Here is a 16,924-nt window from a genome sequence, read left to right on the forward strand (position 1 = left end):
GGTGGAGGGAGGGGGCCTCAGACTTCTCTACCACTGAAGAAATTCCCCAACCCAGCATTGGACAAAAGGGCAGAGCCTGGTGGACCAAGTCCCAATCGGTGGCCTCCAAGAGACACCAAGCAAGAGAAGAGTCCAGGAGCAGGTCAGGGTTCCTTTTTTTAGAACCTTTGCCCTCTTTTCCCTTTGACAAATGGCACTTAGCACTATCTTCTCTCCAGGGACCCCTTGTCCCTCACATTAAAACACACACACACACACACACACACACACACTAAGAACCACACAGGACGATCCTCCATTTGCATATCACTGTATTGTCACATGAAATGCGCATCCCTAAGTGTCTGACTTGGAAACGACCTATTAGGTCACACAGAGTCCGGCCCCTGGGGGCCAAAGCGGCAGCAATGACCAGAGACCATGGCAGGAACCTTCTGCAGGTCTTTCTGTGGAGCACCTGCCTTCCCCAGGCCTCAGGGCTGGGTGTTGGGAGAGGCTAGCTCACATTCCAGGCCCTCCTGCTCCTGGGCGGCAGCTTCCCAGATTCAATAGGTTCCTGGTGGGTTAATAGCTATTTCTGAAGAAAAGGCTCCTATGGTCAAGTAAATTTTGGAAATGCTGAGCTAAACAAGACTTCAGTCGCTGGGTTTTCTATAGGACATGTCAGCGTCTTTCCAATCTACGTTCTTGTGAACATCCACTGAGGGGGCAAGTTTGCAGGATTTCCCAAAATGCACTGGGCCACAAAAGCCTTTCCCTCTGAAGTATCTTGTGGGCTGGGGCCCCACGGCACCCTATCCTAAGCTTTCAGTGACCACTGATAGACCGGCTCCTGTGTTGGATGAGTGGTGGGCGTACTTTCCCAAACTCTGTGCCATGGTGTGGTAGCACAGTACAGCTGCTACTGTCATGGTGACGAGGGGACAAGACTCTGCCCCTCCCACGGCCATCTTGTTCTTGTCTGTTGCCTTCAGACAAGGAATGGAGGCTAAGCACGACTGCCGTGTGAGTCGTCCTGGCTGCCTCCGAGGATGCAGAGTCCAGTGAAAAAGACAAAGCCCCCACAGTATTAACAAACCAGCTCCCTTGGATGGGGAAGTTGAGTCAGTCCGTCCCCACTGACCCACCTCTAGCCACCTCTCTGGGGCCAGTTCTGCCCAGAGCCCAGGTGGGGGTGGTGGCAGCTCACCAGGCAGAGATGAGCATCTGGCAGGTGTTGGAGGACATCCACACGAGCTCCACCAGGCGGAACTGGAAGTAGCCGATGATGAAGCCTGAGATGACGTCTGTAATGTGGTGACGTCCGATCATCACCCGAGACAAGCCCACGCAGAAGGCCCAGAGCACCAGCAGCACACGCAATGGCACCGCCAGCACCAGGTGGCTCAGGAAGAACTTGGACACCATGGCGGCACGGCTGGCGTGGCCGGCAGGGAAGGCATAGATGTCCATGGTGAGGTAGTCCAGGAGCCCAGGGCTGGTCTCATATGGGCCACGGCGCTTGATGAGCTTCTGTACTCCAGCCACTGTCATGATGTCCAAGAGCAGGGCTGTGGACAGAGTACAGAGGTCTGGGTGTCAGTGCCACCGGCTGACCAGGCTCTGGTCCCTAGCCCTCCTCCTCCCATTGGCTGACCAGGTGCTGGTCCCTAGTCCTCCTCCTCCCATTGGCTGACCAGGCTCTGGTCTCCTCCGCCATTCATTTCTCTTGGCTTCTGTGACCTCAGGGAATTCCCCCCAGGGCCTTTGCACTGGCTGTTCCTACTACCTAGAACTTCCCTTCTCTGGGGTATCTGCTTCCTTCAACAGAAATGCTACCCCTCGAACCTGTTTGTAGAAGTTCCCACCACCGCCATGGTGCCTTTGTCCTGATTCCATTTTCTTTTTTTTTTTTTTTCTGATTCCATTTTCTTACCACCTGGCATATTAAACATTTTTTTCTTCCTCCTCCCACTTCTTTCGCGTGCGTGCGTGCGTGCGTGCGTGCATGCATGTGTGTGTGTGTGTTTGCATATAGAGGGTAGAAGTTAATAATGAATACCTTCTTTGGTTGTTCTCTGCCTTATTTTTTGAGGCAGGGTCTCTCGCTGAACCTGTAGCTGGGCTGACAGCTGGCAAGCCCTAACAATCTTCCTGTCTCTGCCCTATACAGTGCAGGAACTATAGGCAGGTGTACATGGGCATGCCCATCTTCTTATGTGGGTACTGGGAATTTGAACTCAGGTCCTCATGCTTGTGCGACAAGTGCTTTTACCCACTGAGCTATCTTTCCAGACCATCCTTGATCTCTGACATTTGATATCTCTCTCTCTCTCTCTCTCTCTCTCTCTCTCTCTCTCTTTTGTTTTTCGGTTTTTCGAGATAGGGTTTCTCTGTGTAGCCCTGGCTGTCCTGGAACTCACTCTGTAGACCAGGCTGGCCCGAACTCAGAACTCCGCCTGCCTCTGCCTCCCAAGTGCTGGGATTAAAGGCGTGCTCCACCATTGCCCGGCTTGATTTCACTCTTATCGGTTCCCTAGTGACAGTGTCATGAGCAGCTACAGGTGCCTGCAGGTTTCCAGGGCTGAGATATGGGACCCCGGGCTATAGAATTCTTTTCAAAGTATTTCAGCGATGGTTCCCCCGTTCCCAGAGCACAGATTTTTTTAAAGCTGAAATGCAGTTCATAAACACACACCCCGCAGTGTGTGAATACCGAAGCCAGTGGCATTTGTGATGTCATAGTGATATGCACCCAGTAGAGGAGGTTAACACTGAACTCACAGAGATCTGCCTATGCCCACCAAGTGCTGGGATCACAGGCATGTGTCAGACGCCTGGCTCCTCTGTGCACCACTAAACTGCCCTCCACAGCTGCCAGGCTCACAGAGCACTCCACCTCACAGAAGACAGCAGGCCTTGGGGCGTGGAGTAGTCCCATTTGTTTCTCCTTCTTTCTGGAATGTTCTGCTCTTTCCCAACGCACCACCTTTTCTCCACTGTCCTCTTCAGACCTCCGGGAGGCTCACGTTGTCCTCACAGACAGATTGGACCTGGGCTCTGTGTACTCTATAGCCCGGGGTCCCATATCTCAGCCCTGGAAACCTGCAGGCACTCAGATTGGACTCTGGGCTCTGAGTAGTGGCCACTTCTCTTGAGGGTGAGCCTTTCTTGCCCAGAGGTTTGTCACTTGGCCCCACACAGGGTGGCAAGTGTGTGTGGTATTAGTTGAATCACTGGAAACTTGGCTCGCAGGTTATGTTTTTTTCCCATTTTAGTAGTTTGGGGGACACCTGAGACTCCATCTCAGCTACCACCCCACTATGTAGCTTAGGTGGGCTGCTCTGCCTGTTTGGGGCATCAGAGGGTGACACTATGCCAGGGTCCGTTCCACTGGCTAGTCAGAGTGGCTTCCAGGCTGTCAGTGTGGAGCAAGGCAAACCCTCCCCAGCCACGAGGAAGTCAGGAGTTCATACCTTTCAGCCCTGGAGCCAGGGCTGGTGTTAGACAGCTGCAGACAGACCAGCAGTGAGGTATCACGCCACTGTGATGGCATGACTCAGGAGAAGTCACCTAGCTGTTCCCACCTGGGAGGCATAGATCATAGATACTATCTCTCTGAGGAGGGACAGTGTGTGCCTGCAAAGGTGACTAGGAGGCAAAGGACTTAGGAAGTCCTAGGACCTATGGCACTCTGTGTAAAGCAGGGAAGTCCCTGCATCAAAAGCCTGGTCCATCAGTGGGTTGGGTACAGTAGTGACCATTATTGGAGGATACCTTGTCAGGATCCTGACTCTAAAACCCTTTGGTGTATGCCAATGGCTGGGCTCTCAGCCATTGCTTTCATGGCAATAGAAAAGGCCAGAGCTGGGGTGCAGCTCATACAGGAATATGAATAGAGAATGGGTTTGTCATATACAGGAACCTGGGTTCCATCTCCAGCATATGAGAGGAGAGAGAGAGAGAGAGAGAGGGAGAGAGAGAGAGAGAGAGAGAGGGATTTGATGATGAGCTAGATGTAGTAATGCATACCTGTCGTCTTAGCACTCTATAGGTTGAGGCAGGTGGATAATGAATTTGAGACCAGGTGTGTGCCAGACCTGGGGCCAAACAGGCTGGCCAAGCTCCTAATGGCCAAGGGGGAGGCAGAGCCACCAAATGTTTGCACAGAGCAGTGTTATCACAGCCTGTGGGCAAGCGCCTCAGTAGGTAGCAGCTGTGTAGGGGGCAGCAAGAGGATTGTGGAGCTGCCGTCTCAATGTACAGGATAGGACAACTCTCCCCCCTTCCTCCAGTTGGCCAGCCCTGGGTGTGGCTATCATTGTCCAGTAATCTGAAGCCAGAAATAAAAGCAAAGGCTGCCATCCCTCGAGGCCCTGAGAACTCACTGGCCTTGGGTTTGCTAACCTACACCTCACTTAGATCAGACTGGGCTAAGGTGCCTCCCAGTTGGGAGGAGGCTCAGGAGGAGAGCTGGAGAAAGCTCTCTGCCTTACATTCGTGTGGGGTTTGGAAAGGTCAGTTTACTCCTTGAGCTTCCATGTACTGAGGTCCAGCAGGGCAGTGGCTGAGCACATAGGATAAGAGACCAAACTTATGGTGTGCAGACAACGAGAACTCTGCAATCTCTTCCTGGTTCCCATTCCTTGTTCATACCACAGGGAGCAACATGGAGCCTGTTTTGACAGCTGGCCCCCTCAGGCAGTGAGAATCCCTGGGCCCACAGCCAGGGACCAGAGAAAGGCTCTACTGCCTTTCACATTCTCTGGGCCAGCAGTGTTCACCCATAGCACCTTTCCCAGAAGGAATCAGGAGCGGGTGCCCAAGTATTCTGGACAGGAGCACAGTTGTCCCTGAGGCCTCCCCGATGGCTTTAGGGGTGATGAAGAGCTATCTTATCTCTCCAGCTCAGCAGTCCTCTGGGCCAGTGGTAGCCAGGAAACTAGAGGGCAGAGCCAGGCCTACTGGTGGCTGTGTATGTGAACCAGGGAGGTAGTTAGGAGGACCTCACATGGTCCATTTGGGGCTTGGGCCATTATTGCTTTGAAGGTGGCCCCTGGGTGTGCCCCTGAGTTCTGGTTAAGGATGCTCACTGCAATGTGACTCAGAACTCTGCAGCTCATCCCTCTGCAGGACTAGGGCAGTGACAAGGGCATGAGTGGAGGTGGGGTGCGGGCAAGCAAGGAGCAGAGATAGGTCCTTAACTGACAAGAACAGGCTTGTGGGTTAAAGTCCCTTGCTGAGGGTGGCCTCTGCCTCTGATTCCCATTCTGTCTCTGGGAAGCTGAAGCCAGCACTCTATAGCTACTGTGCAGTGAATGTCAGCAGGTTTGTGTTTCTGCAGGTATCTTGCTCACACCACCATACTCTCCTGGACCCCAAGCTTCTGACTTCTTAGAGCTGCCTCCTGGAAAAGAGATGGGGTGTGCACCTGACTCCTGCTGAAGGATGCCCACAGCAGTGTGACTCAGAACCCCGAGAACCGTACAGTGACCCAGTGCCCTTCAAGGCCAGACAGATACAACACACCGTGCATGACTGAGTCTAGACAATGAGTGCCCAGCAGCCACCGCAGATGACAAGGCCGCCATGTATTTATAGCCACCAAGGGAGAGGTGCAGGGCAGGCACGCTAAGGGAAAAGGCCAATTACAAGACAGGATTTACAGTTACATGTAACGTGAGTGATAGAAGTCTGTGTCTGAGCCGGGCGGTGGTGGCGCACGCCTTTAATCCCAGCACTTGGGAGGCAGAGACAGGTGGATATCTGAGTTCGAGGCCAGCCTGGTCTACAGAGTGAGTTCCAGGACAGCCAGGGCTACACAGAGAAACCCTGTCTCAAAAAAAAAAAAAAAAAAAAAAAAAAAAAAAAAGAAGTCTGTGTCTGCATAGATTGGCCTGTGAGGTGCCAGCCTGCCTGGTGTCAGGACTTCTCGATGACCAGGGGTAGTGTGGGCAGGTGGTGGTGATGGACGGTGGATCATCTCCCCTGCCCCGTGAGCATGTGATTTGTATACATGGTCTTAAGGTTATTTTTGGCTGGGAATGTAGATTAGTGAACGCCCTGCCTAGCACACATGGAGCCCGGGTTCAGTCCTCAGCACTGTATGTAAAGCAGGGGCAGTGGTGCACCGCAGTAATCTTCCACTCAGGAAATTGAGGTGGGAGGATTAGAAGTTCAAAGTCATGCCTGGCTACATACTGAGTTTAAGGCCAGCCTGGGCTACACAAGACCCTGCCACCATCCCTAGTTATTTTTACAAGATAGGAATCACCATAGGCCGGGTGGTGGTGGCGCACACGTTTAATCCCAGCACTTGGGAGGCAGAGGCAGGCGGATTTCTGAGTTCGAGGCCAGCCTGGTCTACAGCGTGAGTTCCAGGACAGCCAGGGCTACACAAAGAAACCCTGTCTTGAAAAACAAAAAACAAAACAAAACAAAACAAAAAAAAATTCCTTGCGTGAGGGACCTGGAGCAGTTGAGTTTGTAGATGCAGAAGCAGGGTTGGGTGTGCAGGGTTGGGAGTGACTGCAGTGGAGAGCTAGGGTTTCATGGGGCAGACTTGCAATTTTGTAAGAGGATGAACGTCTCGGATGTACTATGGAGACATCTGTCACTGCACAGTGTTTAATGCCAGTGAACAGTGTACTTTTAAAGGTTCAAATGACATTTTTATGATATCTATATATAGATATATATAGATATCCATATTTACAAAAAGTTATTTTTAAAAAGTCAAAGCAACATTCTAAAGAGATGTGATCTCCCTGGGGAGCATTTATGAAGCAGACAGGTTGGGTGGGACACCGTGGGAGGCTGGGATGGGCCTGGCCTTTGGCTTTGAGTACCCTGCTCTGTTGTTTCTAGGAGCATGTACGTGTGTGTCAGTGGTTGTGGTGTGCACACGCACAGTTAGCTTAGCATCTCTCCTATCTCTTGTGAGTCCTCTCCACCCCCACACCGTGCCAGCCTGCTGTTGGGTGGGGCCTCGTCTGTCCTCCAGTCTCCGGACTCAAGTGGCTCTTCACGGTGAACATCCCAGAGTCTCTGCTTTCTCACCTGAGGAATTCCCACACGAAGCTGGCTCCAGGGAGACCATCAGAACCCGGGCACAAAGCTCCAGGGTACCAGCTCAGCTGAGTGGCTTGTGTTACTGGGAGCAGGTCCCAGAATGAACCTACTGGTTGTGTGAATACCCTAGACACTGTATGGTGAATTGTTTTTTCTTTCTTTTTTTTTTTTTTTCAAGACAGGGTTTCTCTGTGTAGCCCTGGCTGTCCTGGAACTCACTCTGTAGACCAGGCTGGCCTCAAACTCAGAAATCAGCCTGCCTCTGCCTCCCAAGTGCTGGGATTAAAGGCGTGTGCCACTACTGCCCGGTGGTGAATTCTTTTCTATCACATGTCAGAACCCTGACCCAGATTTGGGGTGGCCAAAGACCCCCAGGAGTCTGGGTGCCACATAGTACCCCTAAGATGATATAAACTGGTGGCCCACCTTTGGAGGCAGAAGTGTACCTGACTGAGTATTTGAGATTAGTCTAAATATCTTTCAGTCAGGCAAGGAACATAGTCTCTTGAGAAGTTGTCCCTTAAGTTGTCCTCAAGAGCAAGAGCTGGTGGGCGGAAGGTAGGAGAGATGACAGACGTATCTTCTGCAGAGTTGCCTGAGTGGCAAGCTCAAGGCTGAAGAGGCTTCTGCCTCTTTTCTCAGCATAAAAGGATATGGGGGCGGGGATGAGAATTGCAGATATGGACCACACAGCCAAGCAGACTCCTGAGAACAGAGGCCACAGGAATCAAACACTACAGGGACTCACGCTGTGTGCTGGTATTTACAGGGAGGCAGTCCGAGGCATGGTGCCTCTTGGGGAGGGGCTAAAGGACAGGCCCATTTCCTTACTGACCTATCTTCTGTGGAACACAAGGTGACATCAAGACTACCATAGCCTTTGACCCAGAGCACTTCTTACAGGACATGCGCCCAGCAAGTGTCTGCTCTATCAGCCTAAAGCTACTGCGGAGGCTAATCACTGTAGCCGAGGATCATTCTCTCAAATTTCTGCTTAATCCTATTTATTTTTGTCTTTTAAAAGTTCCCTCTGGGAGCTTCAGGGATGGCTCAGATGGTAAAGTACCTGCCGTACATGCTCAGGACCTGAGTTTAGTCTCCAGCACACCCATAAACACCAGGCATGGCAGTGTGCCTCTGTAACCTGGCAACAGGGGATGGAGATGGGTGGATCCTGGGAGTTCACTGGCCTACCAGATTAACGAAATCAATGACTGATTTCAAAACAACGAGATGCAGAGCGGCTGAGGAAGATACCAGAGAGGCCTTTACAACACATGCACACACCCATGCACACACACCTGCACACAGGCATGCACACAGGCACGCACCCACACACGCACACCTGGATACATGCACATTTGGGAGGAAAGAATGATTAGCTTGAGGCTAGCCTGGGCTATCATGTGTGATCTTGTCTCAAACAAACAAGGGTGGGTCCTGGAGGCACATAACTGTAACCCAGAACTTGGGGCCCAGCTACACACTGAGTGTGAGCCCACTCCGGGTGACATAAGATCCTGTCTCAAAAGTTCCAAACAAATAACATGAACAAAAACAGCCCAACAAATAATAAGTGCTGGTCATGGTGAAACTCATTTGTATGCTAGCCTAAAACAAAACAAAATGACAACAACAACAATAATAAAGTGTTGTGAGGGTGTAGAGACTGGAATGCTTGTGTGTGGTCAGGGGAAGGAAGATGTTCAAGTTCAACACAGTGAAAAACATAGGCGGTTCTTCCCACCCATAAACACAGTTCTCCCATGACCTAGCATCTCCTTCTGAGCAGCCGAAAGAGCCAGGGGTGGGGCCTGAGATGCACATGCCTGTTCACAGCGCCCAGGAGTGGAGACGACACTCCATTTGCATACAGTGTAATACTACCCAGCCAAGAAAAGGAAGGAAGTCAGGCTGTCGAGATTGCTTAGACGATAAAAGCTCCAAGCCTGATGCCCTGAGTTCAATTCCCAGGACCCATGTTACCACAGGTTATACTCTGACCACCACACATGCACTAAGGCACATACTGCACCCCCTCAAATAAATGTTAACGAAAAAATTTTAAAAGAAAGACAAGGCTGACCCATTGACACATCAGAACAAACCCTGAGGACTTTATGCTATGTGAAATGAGCTGGTCACAGAAAGATGAATACTATGGAAATCCGTGCATAGGAAGCCACTCAGAGACAGGAAAGAGATGGCTGCTGCCAAGGGCTGGGGGTGGGGGATGTAAGTGTGTGTCTGTGTGTGGGTGGGTGTGGGTGTAAATACACACATGTATACGTTTTGGTTTGGTTTAGTTTTTTGAGACAGGGTTTTCTCTGGGTAGCCCTGGTTGTCTTGGAAGGCACTCTGTACTGGCCTCAAACTCATGAAGATCAGCCCACTTCTGCCTCCTTAGTGCTGGGATTAAAGACGTGAGCCACCACAACACGGCAATAAAAAAATGTTTAAATGTCATATTTGGGGCTGGGGAGAGGGGATGATGGGCAAAAAGGAGGGCCTGAGTGAAGAGCTTCCGTAGCCGTGTAAAAGCCAGGCACGATGGTGAGCACCTGTACTCTCAGCACTGAGTGGCAGAGACAGGTCTCCAGAGCACTGAGCTCACTAACAGGAGTCTAGCCTAGCTGTGAGTTTTAGGCTAGGGAGACTGTTTTAAAGCACGAGAAAGGGACAGGCTATTGTGGTGCACAATCCCAGCACTTGGGAGGCAGAGGCGGGCTGATCTCTGTGTTTGAGGCCAGCCTGGTCTACAATACAGCCAGCCAGGGATGCTTAGAGGAACGCTGCCTTGGAAATAAATAAATACATAAATAAACAGAATGAGGAGGCAGAGGAGGAGAGGTGACCCCTGAAAAACAGCACTGGAGGTTGTCCTCTGACCTCTGTACGTGCAGGTGCACTTGAGTGGTGGCTTTCATTAGATGGCCCCATATGGTCATATACTTGAATGCTTAGGGAGTGGCACTATTTGAAAGGATTAGGAGGTGTGGCCTTGTAGGAGGAAGGGTGCCACTGGGGTGGGCTTTGAGGTTCTAAAAGCCCAAGCCAAGCCCAGAGTCTCTCTCTTCCTGCTGCCTGGGGATGCAGAATCCTCTTAGTTCTGTCTGCTTCCTGCCATGAGGACAGTGGACTAAACCTCTGACACTGTAAGCCAGCCCCAGAGAAATGTTTTCCTTTGTAAGAGCTGCTGTGGTCACAGTGTCTCTTCACAGCGACAGGACGGTGACTCAAACACCTGCACACACAATGTCATGCTCATAGTCAGGAAAGCCTCACTAAAGGACTCAGATCGGGGGCTGGAGAGATGGCTCAGCAGTTAAAAGCACTAGCTGCTTTTCCAGAGGACATCGATTCAATTCCCAGCACCCATGTGGCGGCCCACAATTGTCTGTAACTCTATTTCCAGGGGATCTGATGCTGTAATACAGAAAAGCAAGCAAGCAACACACCAATGCACATAAAATAAAAATAAATTAAAAAATAAGGGTTTGGATCATGGTAACGAGCATGAGCCACTTCCCACCTGGACAGGCTCTCAAGGAGAGGACACACAGTGAGCAGGGATGGGCCCAGGCACCCATCACCTAGCTCCCTGTAGACTCACCCATACTGGTCAGGTGCTTAGCAAAGGTGTTGGTGTCACTGCCCTGGCATCTAGGACACAAACGAGACCTGGTGGGAGGTGGGCCTAGTGGTGGTGACAAAGCTACCATTGGATAGCCATGGCCACCTAAGTGCTCCCAGACTTAGCACATGCCAAACCCTCCATGGTAAGATGCTTTCTTCAAATGTCCTAACAACCCATTTGACAGATGAGGAAACTGAGGCTCCAAGAGGTGAAGGCACTTGCCTGTGGCCACAGCAGGCCCTAAGGTATGTGCCCAGGTCTAATTGATTCTAAGCTTTCCTCAGCTGCTAAGTTGCTCTGGCTAAATTCTCTGGAGTCTAGGGCAGAAGGCAGGGAAGGTATAGTTCTGGGGACTGTTTTGCCCTTCTGAGACCCAGCTCTCATTTTCTGCCTCTTCTATTCTGCTCCTTAAGGTCCTGGTTGTAGGCACGAGACCTCATCTCTCAGCCTAGAGTATTCCCTGGGCGTTGGTCAGAGGCCCTATGCTCTACGCTGGGCCTGAGCTGGACAGACACCTCCAGGCCCTGCAGTTCTTGCTATAGTGACATCAGCCATTGGGCCTCACCAGGTCCCTTCAAATATCCACCACAGACCTGTTGCTCCAGAGGTGAGAACTGACTAAATCAAGCCTTCACAGTAAGGGCCAGAGATGGCAAATAGAGTCCAGGGCTGACAGTACCCCAGGGCATCAGAAGGCTATTTAGGGGACAGGTCTGCTGTCTAGTGAATGATGGCTGTCCCTGAATGGAGGAGGTGACTGGGGTCTCTTCTAGCAGGTGAGGCTTGATGGTGGGGCCAAGACCTACCTTGCTATTTTGTTGGTTTTGGTTTCTTTGAGACAGGGTCTCACTCGTAGATAAGGCTGGCCTGGAACTCAAAGAAATCCGCCTGCCTCTGCCTCCCAAGTGCTGGGATTAAAGGCGTGAGCACCACCAAACCCGGCTGTGTTGCAAGCTTTTCACCCCAGCACTCAAAAGGCAGAGGCAGGCAGATCTCTGTGAACCTCAAGCCAGTCTGATCTATAGAGTGAATTCCAAGACAGCAAAAGCTGCACATAGAAGCTTTGTCTCAAACAAAACAAAGCAAAGCAAAGCAAAACAAAACAAAACAAAAACCAACCAACCAACCAACCAACCAACTAACCAACCAACCAACTAAAAAAAAAAAAAAAGCCCAGCCTATTGCTGTTTTGAGAAGTGTCTAATGTAACTCAGGTTAGCCTCAAACTAAACAGCCAACTGTAATGGTTTGCTTAACCCAGGGAGTAGCATTATTAGAAGGTGTGGCCCTGTTGGAGTAGGTGTGTCACTGTGGGGGTGGGCTTTGAGATCTTCACCTTAGTTGCCTGGAAGTCAGTATTCTGCTAGCAGCCTTCAGATGAAGGCGTAGGACCCTCAGTTCCTCCTGCACCATGCCTGCCTGGATGCTGCCATGCTCCTGCCTTGATGATAATGGACTGAACCTCTGAACCTGTAAGGCAGCCCCGACTAAATGTTGCCTTGGTCATGGTGTCTCTTTGAGCAGTAAAACCCTAACTAAGACACCAACAGTGGCTTTGAACATCTGATCTTCCTGCCTCTATCTCCTGAGTGCTAGGATTTGTGCACAAGCCGCCACGGCAGGTTGATGACCAGTGCGTGGGACCCACGGCTTTGCGCATGCTACATAAAAAGCTGAGCCCCAGCCACACACCGAGTTTTCTGGCACATTCTTCGCCCACTAAGCTAAAGTGCTGGACGCCACAGTCCATGGAGGCACCATGGCCCCAGAGCTACCCTGTCTGCTCCACACAGCTTGTGTAAGGGGCCACCCCTGTGATAGTGATGTGGAAACCCCACGTGACAGAGAGGGCTTGGCTCCTGGGCCAACCATGGTGGGCAAGTCACCAATCCTCCTAAGCATCAGCATTCTCTTCTGTACAATGGGCACAGTGACATTGCCTTTCCACAATCACAAGGAAGGCATATCATGTCATAAGACAAGCACGTGGATAACATAGCATTTGATCTGTAACAGCTCCATGAGGGATGTTCTTAAACAGTCAAAAGCCACTGCCGCTCTTACTCAAAAGGGGGGCACCTTGAGTCCCCCTTTCAACTGTGCTTGTGCCCACAGCAGCTGGTTGCTGGAAGTGCCTAGAAACACTGTTCTAATAAGTGACTCACAAAACTTCCACATCTGGGGCAGAGAAGTGTTTGTGGAGGCGAGCTATCCCGTGTGAGGCGTGAGACATGGATTAAGGTGTGGGTATTTCACTTGGTCGGCAGCTGCTTGCATTCACTTTCACCACAGGGAGCTCACCCCCTTTGGGAGTGGCTGCTCACTGGAGGACTGAGGCCCGGCTGCCCTCTTCTCTGAGCCTTACTTTGTAGCGATTACTGAACAGCCAGAGGTGAGACCTCCCTACCCCTCCTCAGGATACTGCTAAGGAAGGCTGGTGTTGTACTCAGTGCTAACCCAGCCTCCATCACTGCATACCCTGGGACAATTCCTTGCCCTGGCCCTCTGGGTGTGGGGGGTGTTATGGTGCTGGTTAGACAGGACAGAATGGCTCCTAGTAAATGCTCAATGCACAGTTGCCACCATTAGCTCAGGGAGAAGGTGGGAAGGGGCAGATAGGGTTGGGGCAACACTTTCCTACCCCATCCACCCACATGAGGGAACCTGACTCTTTACATACTCTTCCTGAGTCTCAATCCTCAGTGAATCTATCTTGAACATAGAGGAAACCAGAACAGGTTCTGTTCTAGACACTTCTAATCCAGCACCTCAGCCACCTGTTCTTTCAGGGACTCTCCCTCCCCCCACAGCCCTGAATTAGGCCCTGCAAGGCAGTGGTTTGTATGACAGTTGGGACTATTAGAAACTCCAGGCCCTGAGGTTGTCCAGGCTGTTTTATTTACTAGGACCTCAGTTTTCTAATCTGTCAGATGGGAGTGTCAGGGAAAACAGTAACATAAAGCTGACAGTTCAGGCCTGAGAGTCAGGACCTTGGATGGGGCAGACCCGGCCGCCTGCTCCTCAAGACTGTGACAACTTCTCCTCCCGTGTTATACCCACCTAGCTTGGGCTCCAGATGCTTTGAGAGTGGATGTAGAAGCATCCAGGTTTTCACTGAAACTCTCTCTAGAACTGGAGGAGCTGGCTTTGCCTGTATTTCCCAGAGATGAGCGAAGGCTCTCTGAGGACCCTAAGTACCAGGACGCGCCAGGAGGATGAGTGGGGTGGGGGCTGGGTACCATTGTCAGGTAGGGCGGATGGCTTGCCTTTCACATGGGTACCACATGGCAACTGGCACATGGCAGTGCTAGTCTGGAGGGCTAGTGGCAATGACTTTGGCAAAGGAAACTGACAACCAGGCTCCTTTCTCCAGAGACATCCCAGGAGGAGGAGCAGGCTCAGAGTGGGTAATAGGGAACCTTAGGTGGGTCCCTTGAACCTTTAGATTCTAGAAGAATCCTGGGCACTTTGTAGGGTCTCTAACTGAGCATGAAGGAGGGGACAATTTGGGGTCAGCTCAGTACTGTCTGTAACTGGTTAGGAATAAGGATCTGACCAAGACATCACACTAGGTCACTCAGCAGAGCGCCCAAGTTCATCCCCCTGCCTCTTTGTACTCTGCCTTGGACAGCAGCCCTGTACAGAGAATTGGTCCCCAGAGGTGCCTGCTGGCTTCTGTATGTTCCAGTACCCTACCCCCCAATTTGCTGGGGCCCTTGTCTCCCCACACCAGAGGCTTGCCTGTTTCTGGGGCACCTTTTCTCCCTAGCCTCGTTACAGGACTTCCCTGGTTTCTCACACAGCCTGCTGATCCTGCAAGGGGTTGGGCCAGTTCCCAAAAGGCCTGGTGGGCCGGGTGACAGACAGGTGGCCAGCAGGTACACTCACCTAGCAGCAGGTTCATGAGCACCTCTTGGCCGGCCAGGGTGCTGCTTCTCACCAGGCAAAGGATGGTGCCCCCGATCCAAGGAATGCCGTGGCCTGTGATGCCAATGAGCTTGACCATGGAGCGGGCACTGGCCCAGGATGCAGCTCGGCCGGCACACACCCCCAGTCGCTTGGACATGCAGATGTCAATAGCCAGCAGGGAGTTGAAGGCGATGCCCTTGAATGAGGGGTTCAGCTGCATGCAGTCCTCCTCGGGCAGCTGCTGTGACTGGCGACGCTCCCGGGCCCCATCGCTGGAGGGTGGGGGCTGTGTTGAGGGCCCCGAGGCCTTCCTACCTGAGCTTCTGGGCTCCTGAGTCCCCTTGGGGGGCTGGTTCAGGGACAGGAACTCAGCCCGGTTGAGGACATTGTTGCGATCCCTGGCACGGGCCCGGTTCTGGGAAGCTGGCATGGTGACCTCACTTACTATGAGAAGGCCAGTCCCAGCCCAGTTCCAAGGGCCTTCTCCCAGAAGACAGGAGCCGCCACCTTCTCTGTAGCAGCTGTTAAATATAGAGAGGAGAATTGCACATGGCTATTTACCTCCAGCTGCCACCGGCTCCGAGGGGGACGTCAATGACAGCTGGGCAGCCAATAGAGCCCACCCTTACGGGGCCAGCGCCAATAGAGCCACGGAGTGGCGGATGAGTCCACAGCAGAGGCCTGGCTGCCTCGGGCCTGGGCTATTTAAATCTGCCAATGGCTGGTCCTTGGGCTCTGAAGAACTCTGGGAAATGTAGTCCATTGTTCTTGAGTCAGCCTTTGCTTCCCTCTCTGGTCTCTGGCCCTGGCAGAGATGGACCCTAAATTAACACCCTCTTTTTCCAGCTACACTTTGTCCAGGGCAGATCCTTTGTAGCCAGGCCCTTCTGTTCCCCTGGCTGAGCAGTGGGTACCTTAGTCCCAGGGGCTGTAGGGAGTTTTGATGTCTCTGAAAGCACTCTTTGTTGTTGGCGTTGTTGGGTCTCTAGGGCCAGGTCAACTATCCCCTTAGTTTTCAGGACTGATTCTTCTCCTCCTCCTCCTCTTTTTCCTCCTCCTCTTCCTCCTTCTTCTTCCTCTTCTCCCTCTTTTAAACTACAATGTTGAATTTGCTGTTGTGAACTGTGGTGCATTCGAATGGCTGTTTGCGAAACTAGCCTTCTGTTAGAGAGATGGGTAATTAATTGGGAAAAGATCTGCCTCTTAGAGGTTGTCCCTGGTACAAACTGAGCCAAGCAAAGGACGTAAGTGCCCATATGTAGCCACTGAGTTCTTGGCTCTGTAGTAGGAGTTGGTCATACTACAGAGTGAGGTTGTCCTGTCCACAGCCATCAGGAAGACCAAGGTTCCCTACATATTAAGCAAATGACACATACATGACCCCAACTGTGTGGAGGCCCTGCAGGACCCAAGCCTGGATGGCTTGGCTCATGAAGGAAACATACACAAGAGAAGCTGTGTAGGACCTTCCTGTAGAAAGTATGAAGCATTGTTGCTGGTACATGGAAAAGGAGAGAAGAGATGTTACCCCAGAGGGCAGACAGAGAGGCCTTGTTGAGCATGTGAAGGTTGAGGAAGGTCTCCCACAGCTCCCTGGGTGGCATCTGGAACTCTAGTGCCCATAGCCCATTTTAAGCTACTTGGCCCTAGGCTGTTGGTGGTAAGATGCTCAAGGGGTTGGCTGGAGAGTAAGAAGCGACTGCCTTGGACTCATCACATTGGGATTATGATTTGTCTGTCTGCCCAGCTCAGCCCAAGACCCAGAACCTGTGCAGGAAGACCCAGGACCACCCCAAAGCATCCTAAGGACAAGAAGCCAACTCAGGTTCTGCTGTCTTTGGCCACAACAGACCAGCCTAAGGTTCTAGAGTCAGGGACTCTCACATTAGCTCATATCAGCTGGAAGGCCTCGCAGAGCCTGTCTCTTTCCTAAATCTTAGTGGTTCTACCTGTAACACAGGCATCATAGTGCCCACTTCATATGCTTGGGGAAGGTGCTAAATAGAAGTTTATAAAATGCTGAGTAATTGTTCTGCTCACAGTGCACTGTGGGACTCCATGTGACATGGAATAAAGTCCTCTTTCCTTCAGAAGGACCCAGCCCATGGCCTGACTTTGTTCCATTCTTGGCTGAGGTGAGGCAAGTATCCAAGAGCCCTCGATGTGGGGTCTTTGCAAATCCCAGTTGCATACAGCTGAGACAGACTAGGCCAATGCCTCCTCTTCTGGTGTTCAATTAAGACCAAGCATGGGGTGGGAGAGCCAGACCACATCATATCTTCCCTCTTGTGTGTGACAACAAGGCATGAGCTCCCTCATCCTGCACTT

The 16,924-nt window shown here is 51.7% G+C and overlaps 1 protein-coding gene across 1 annotated transcript; it reads right to left on the reverse strand.

Moving 5' to 3' along the window:
* Positions 1-296: 296 nt before the first annotated feature.
* Plpp7 (phospholipid phosphatase 7 (inactive)) lies at positions 297-15,269 on the reverse strand. The gene is made up of 2 exons (XM_028757109.1): positions 14,576-15,269; positions 297-1,550 (listed from the first exon to the last, which is right to left on the reverse strand). The coding sequence occupies exons 1-2, from the start codon at positions 15,024-15,026 to the stop codon at positions 1,186-1,188; spliced, it is 816 nt and encodes a 271-aa protein (XP_028612942.1). The 5' UTR covers positions 15,027-15,269; the 3' UTR covers positions 297-1,185.
* Between the last annotated feature and the right edge of the window lie 1,655 nt (positions 15,270-16,924).

This window comes from Grammomys surdaster, unplaced genomic scaffold (assembly GCF_004785775.1).
Source record: "Grammomys surdaster isolate TR1022 unplaced genomic scaffold, NIH_TR_1.0 126133, whole genome shotgun sequence".
Classification (NCBI taxonomy): Eukaryota; Metazoa; Chordata; class Mammalia; order Rodentia; family Muridae; genus Grammomys; species Grammomys surdaster.

What these genes read in the sequence shown, in the direction of transcription:
- Plpp7 (XM_028757109.1), bottom strand. Translation starts at nt 15,026, where the DNA reads ATGCCAGCTTCCCAGAACCGGGCCCGTGCCAGGGATCGCAACAATGTC. An exon ending in GCTCATGAACCTGCTGCTAG is followed by an intron (nt 1,551 to 14,575) that starts GTGAGTGTACCT and finishes CTCTGTCCACAG; the next exon opens with CCCTGCTCTTGGACATCATG.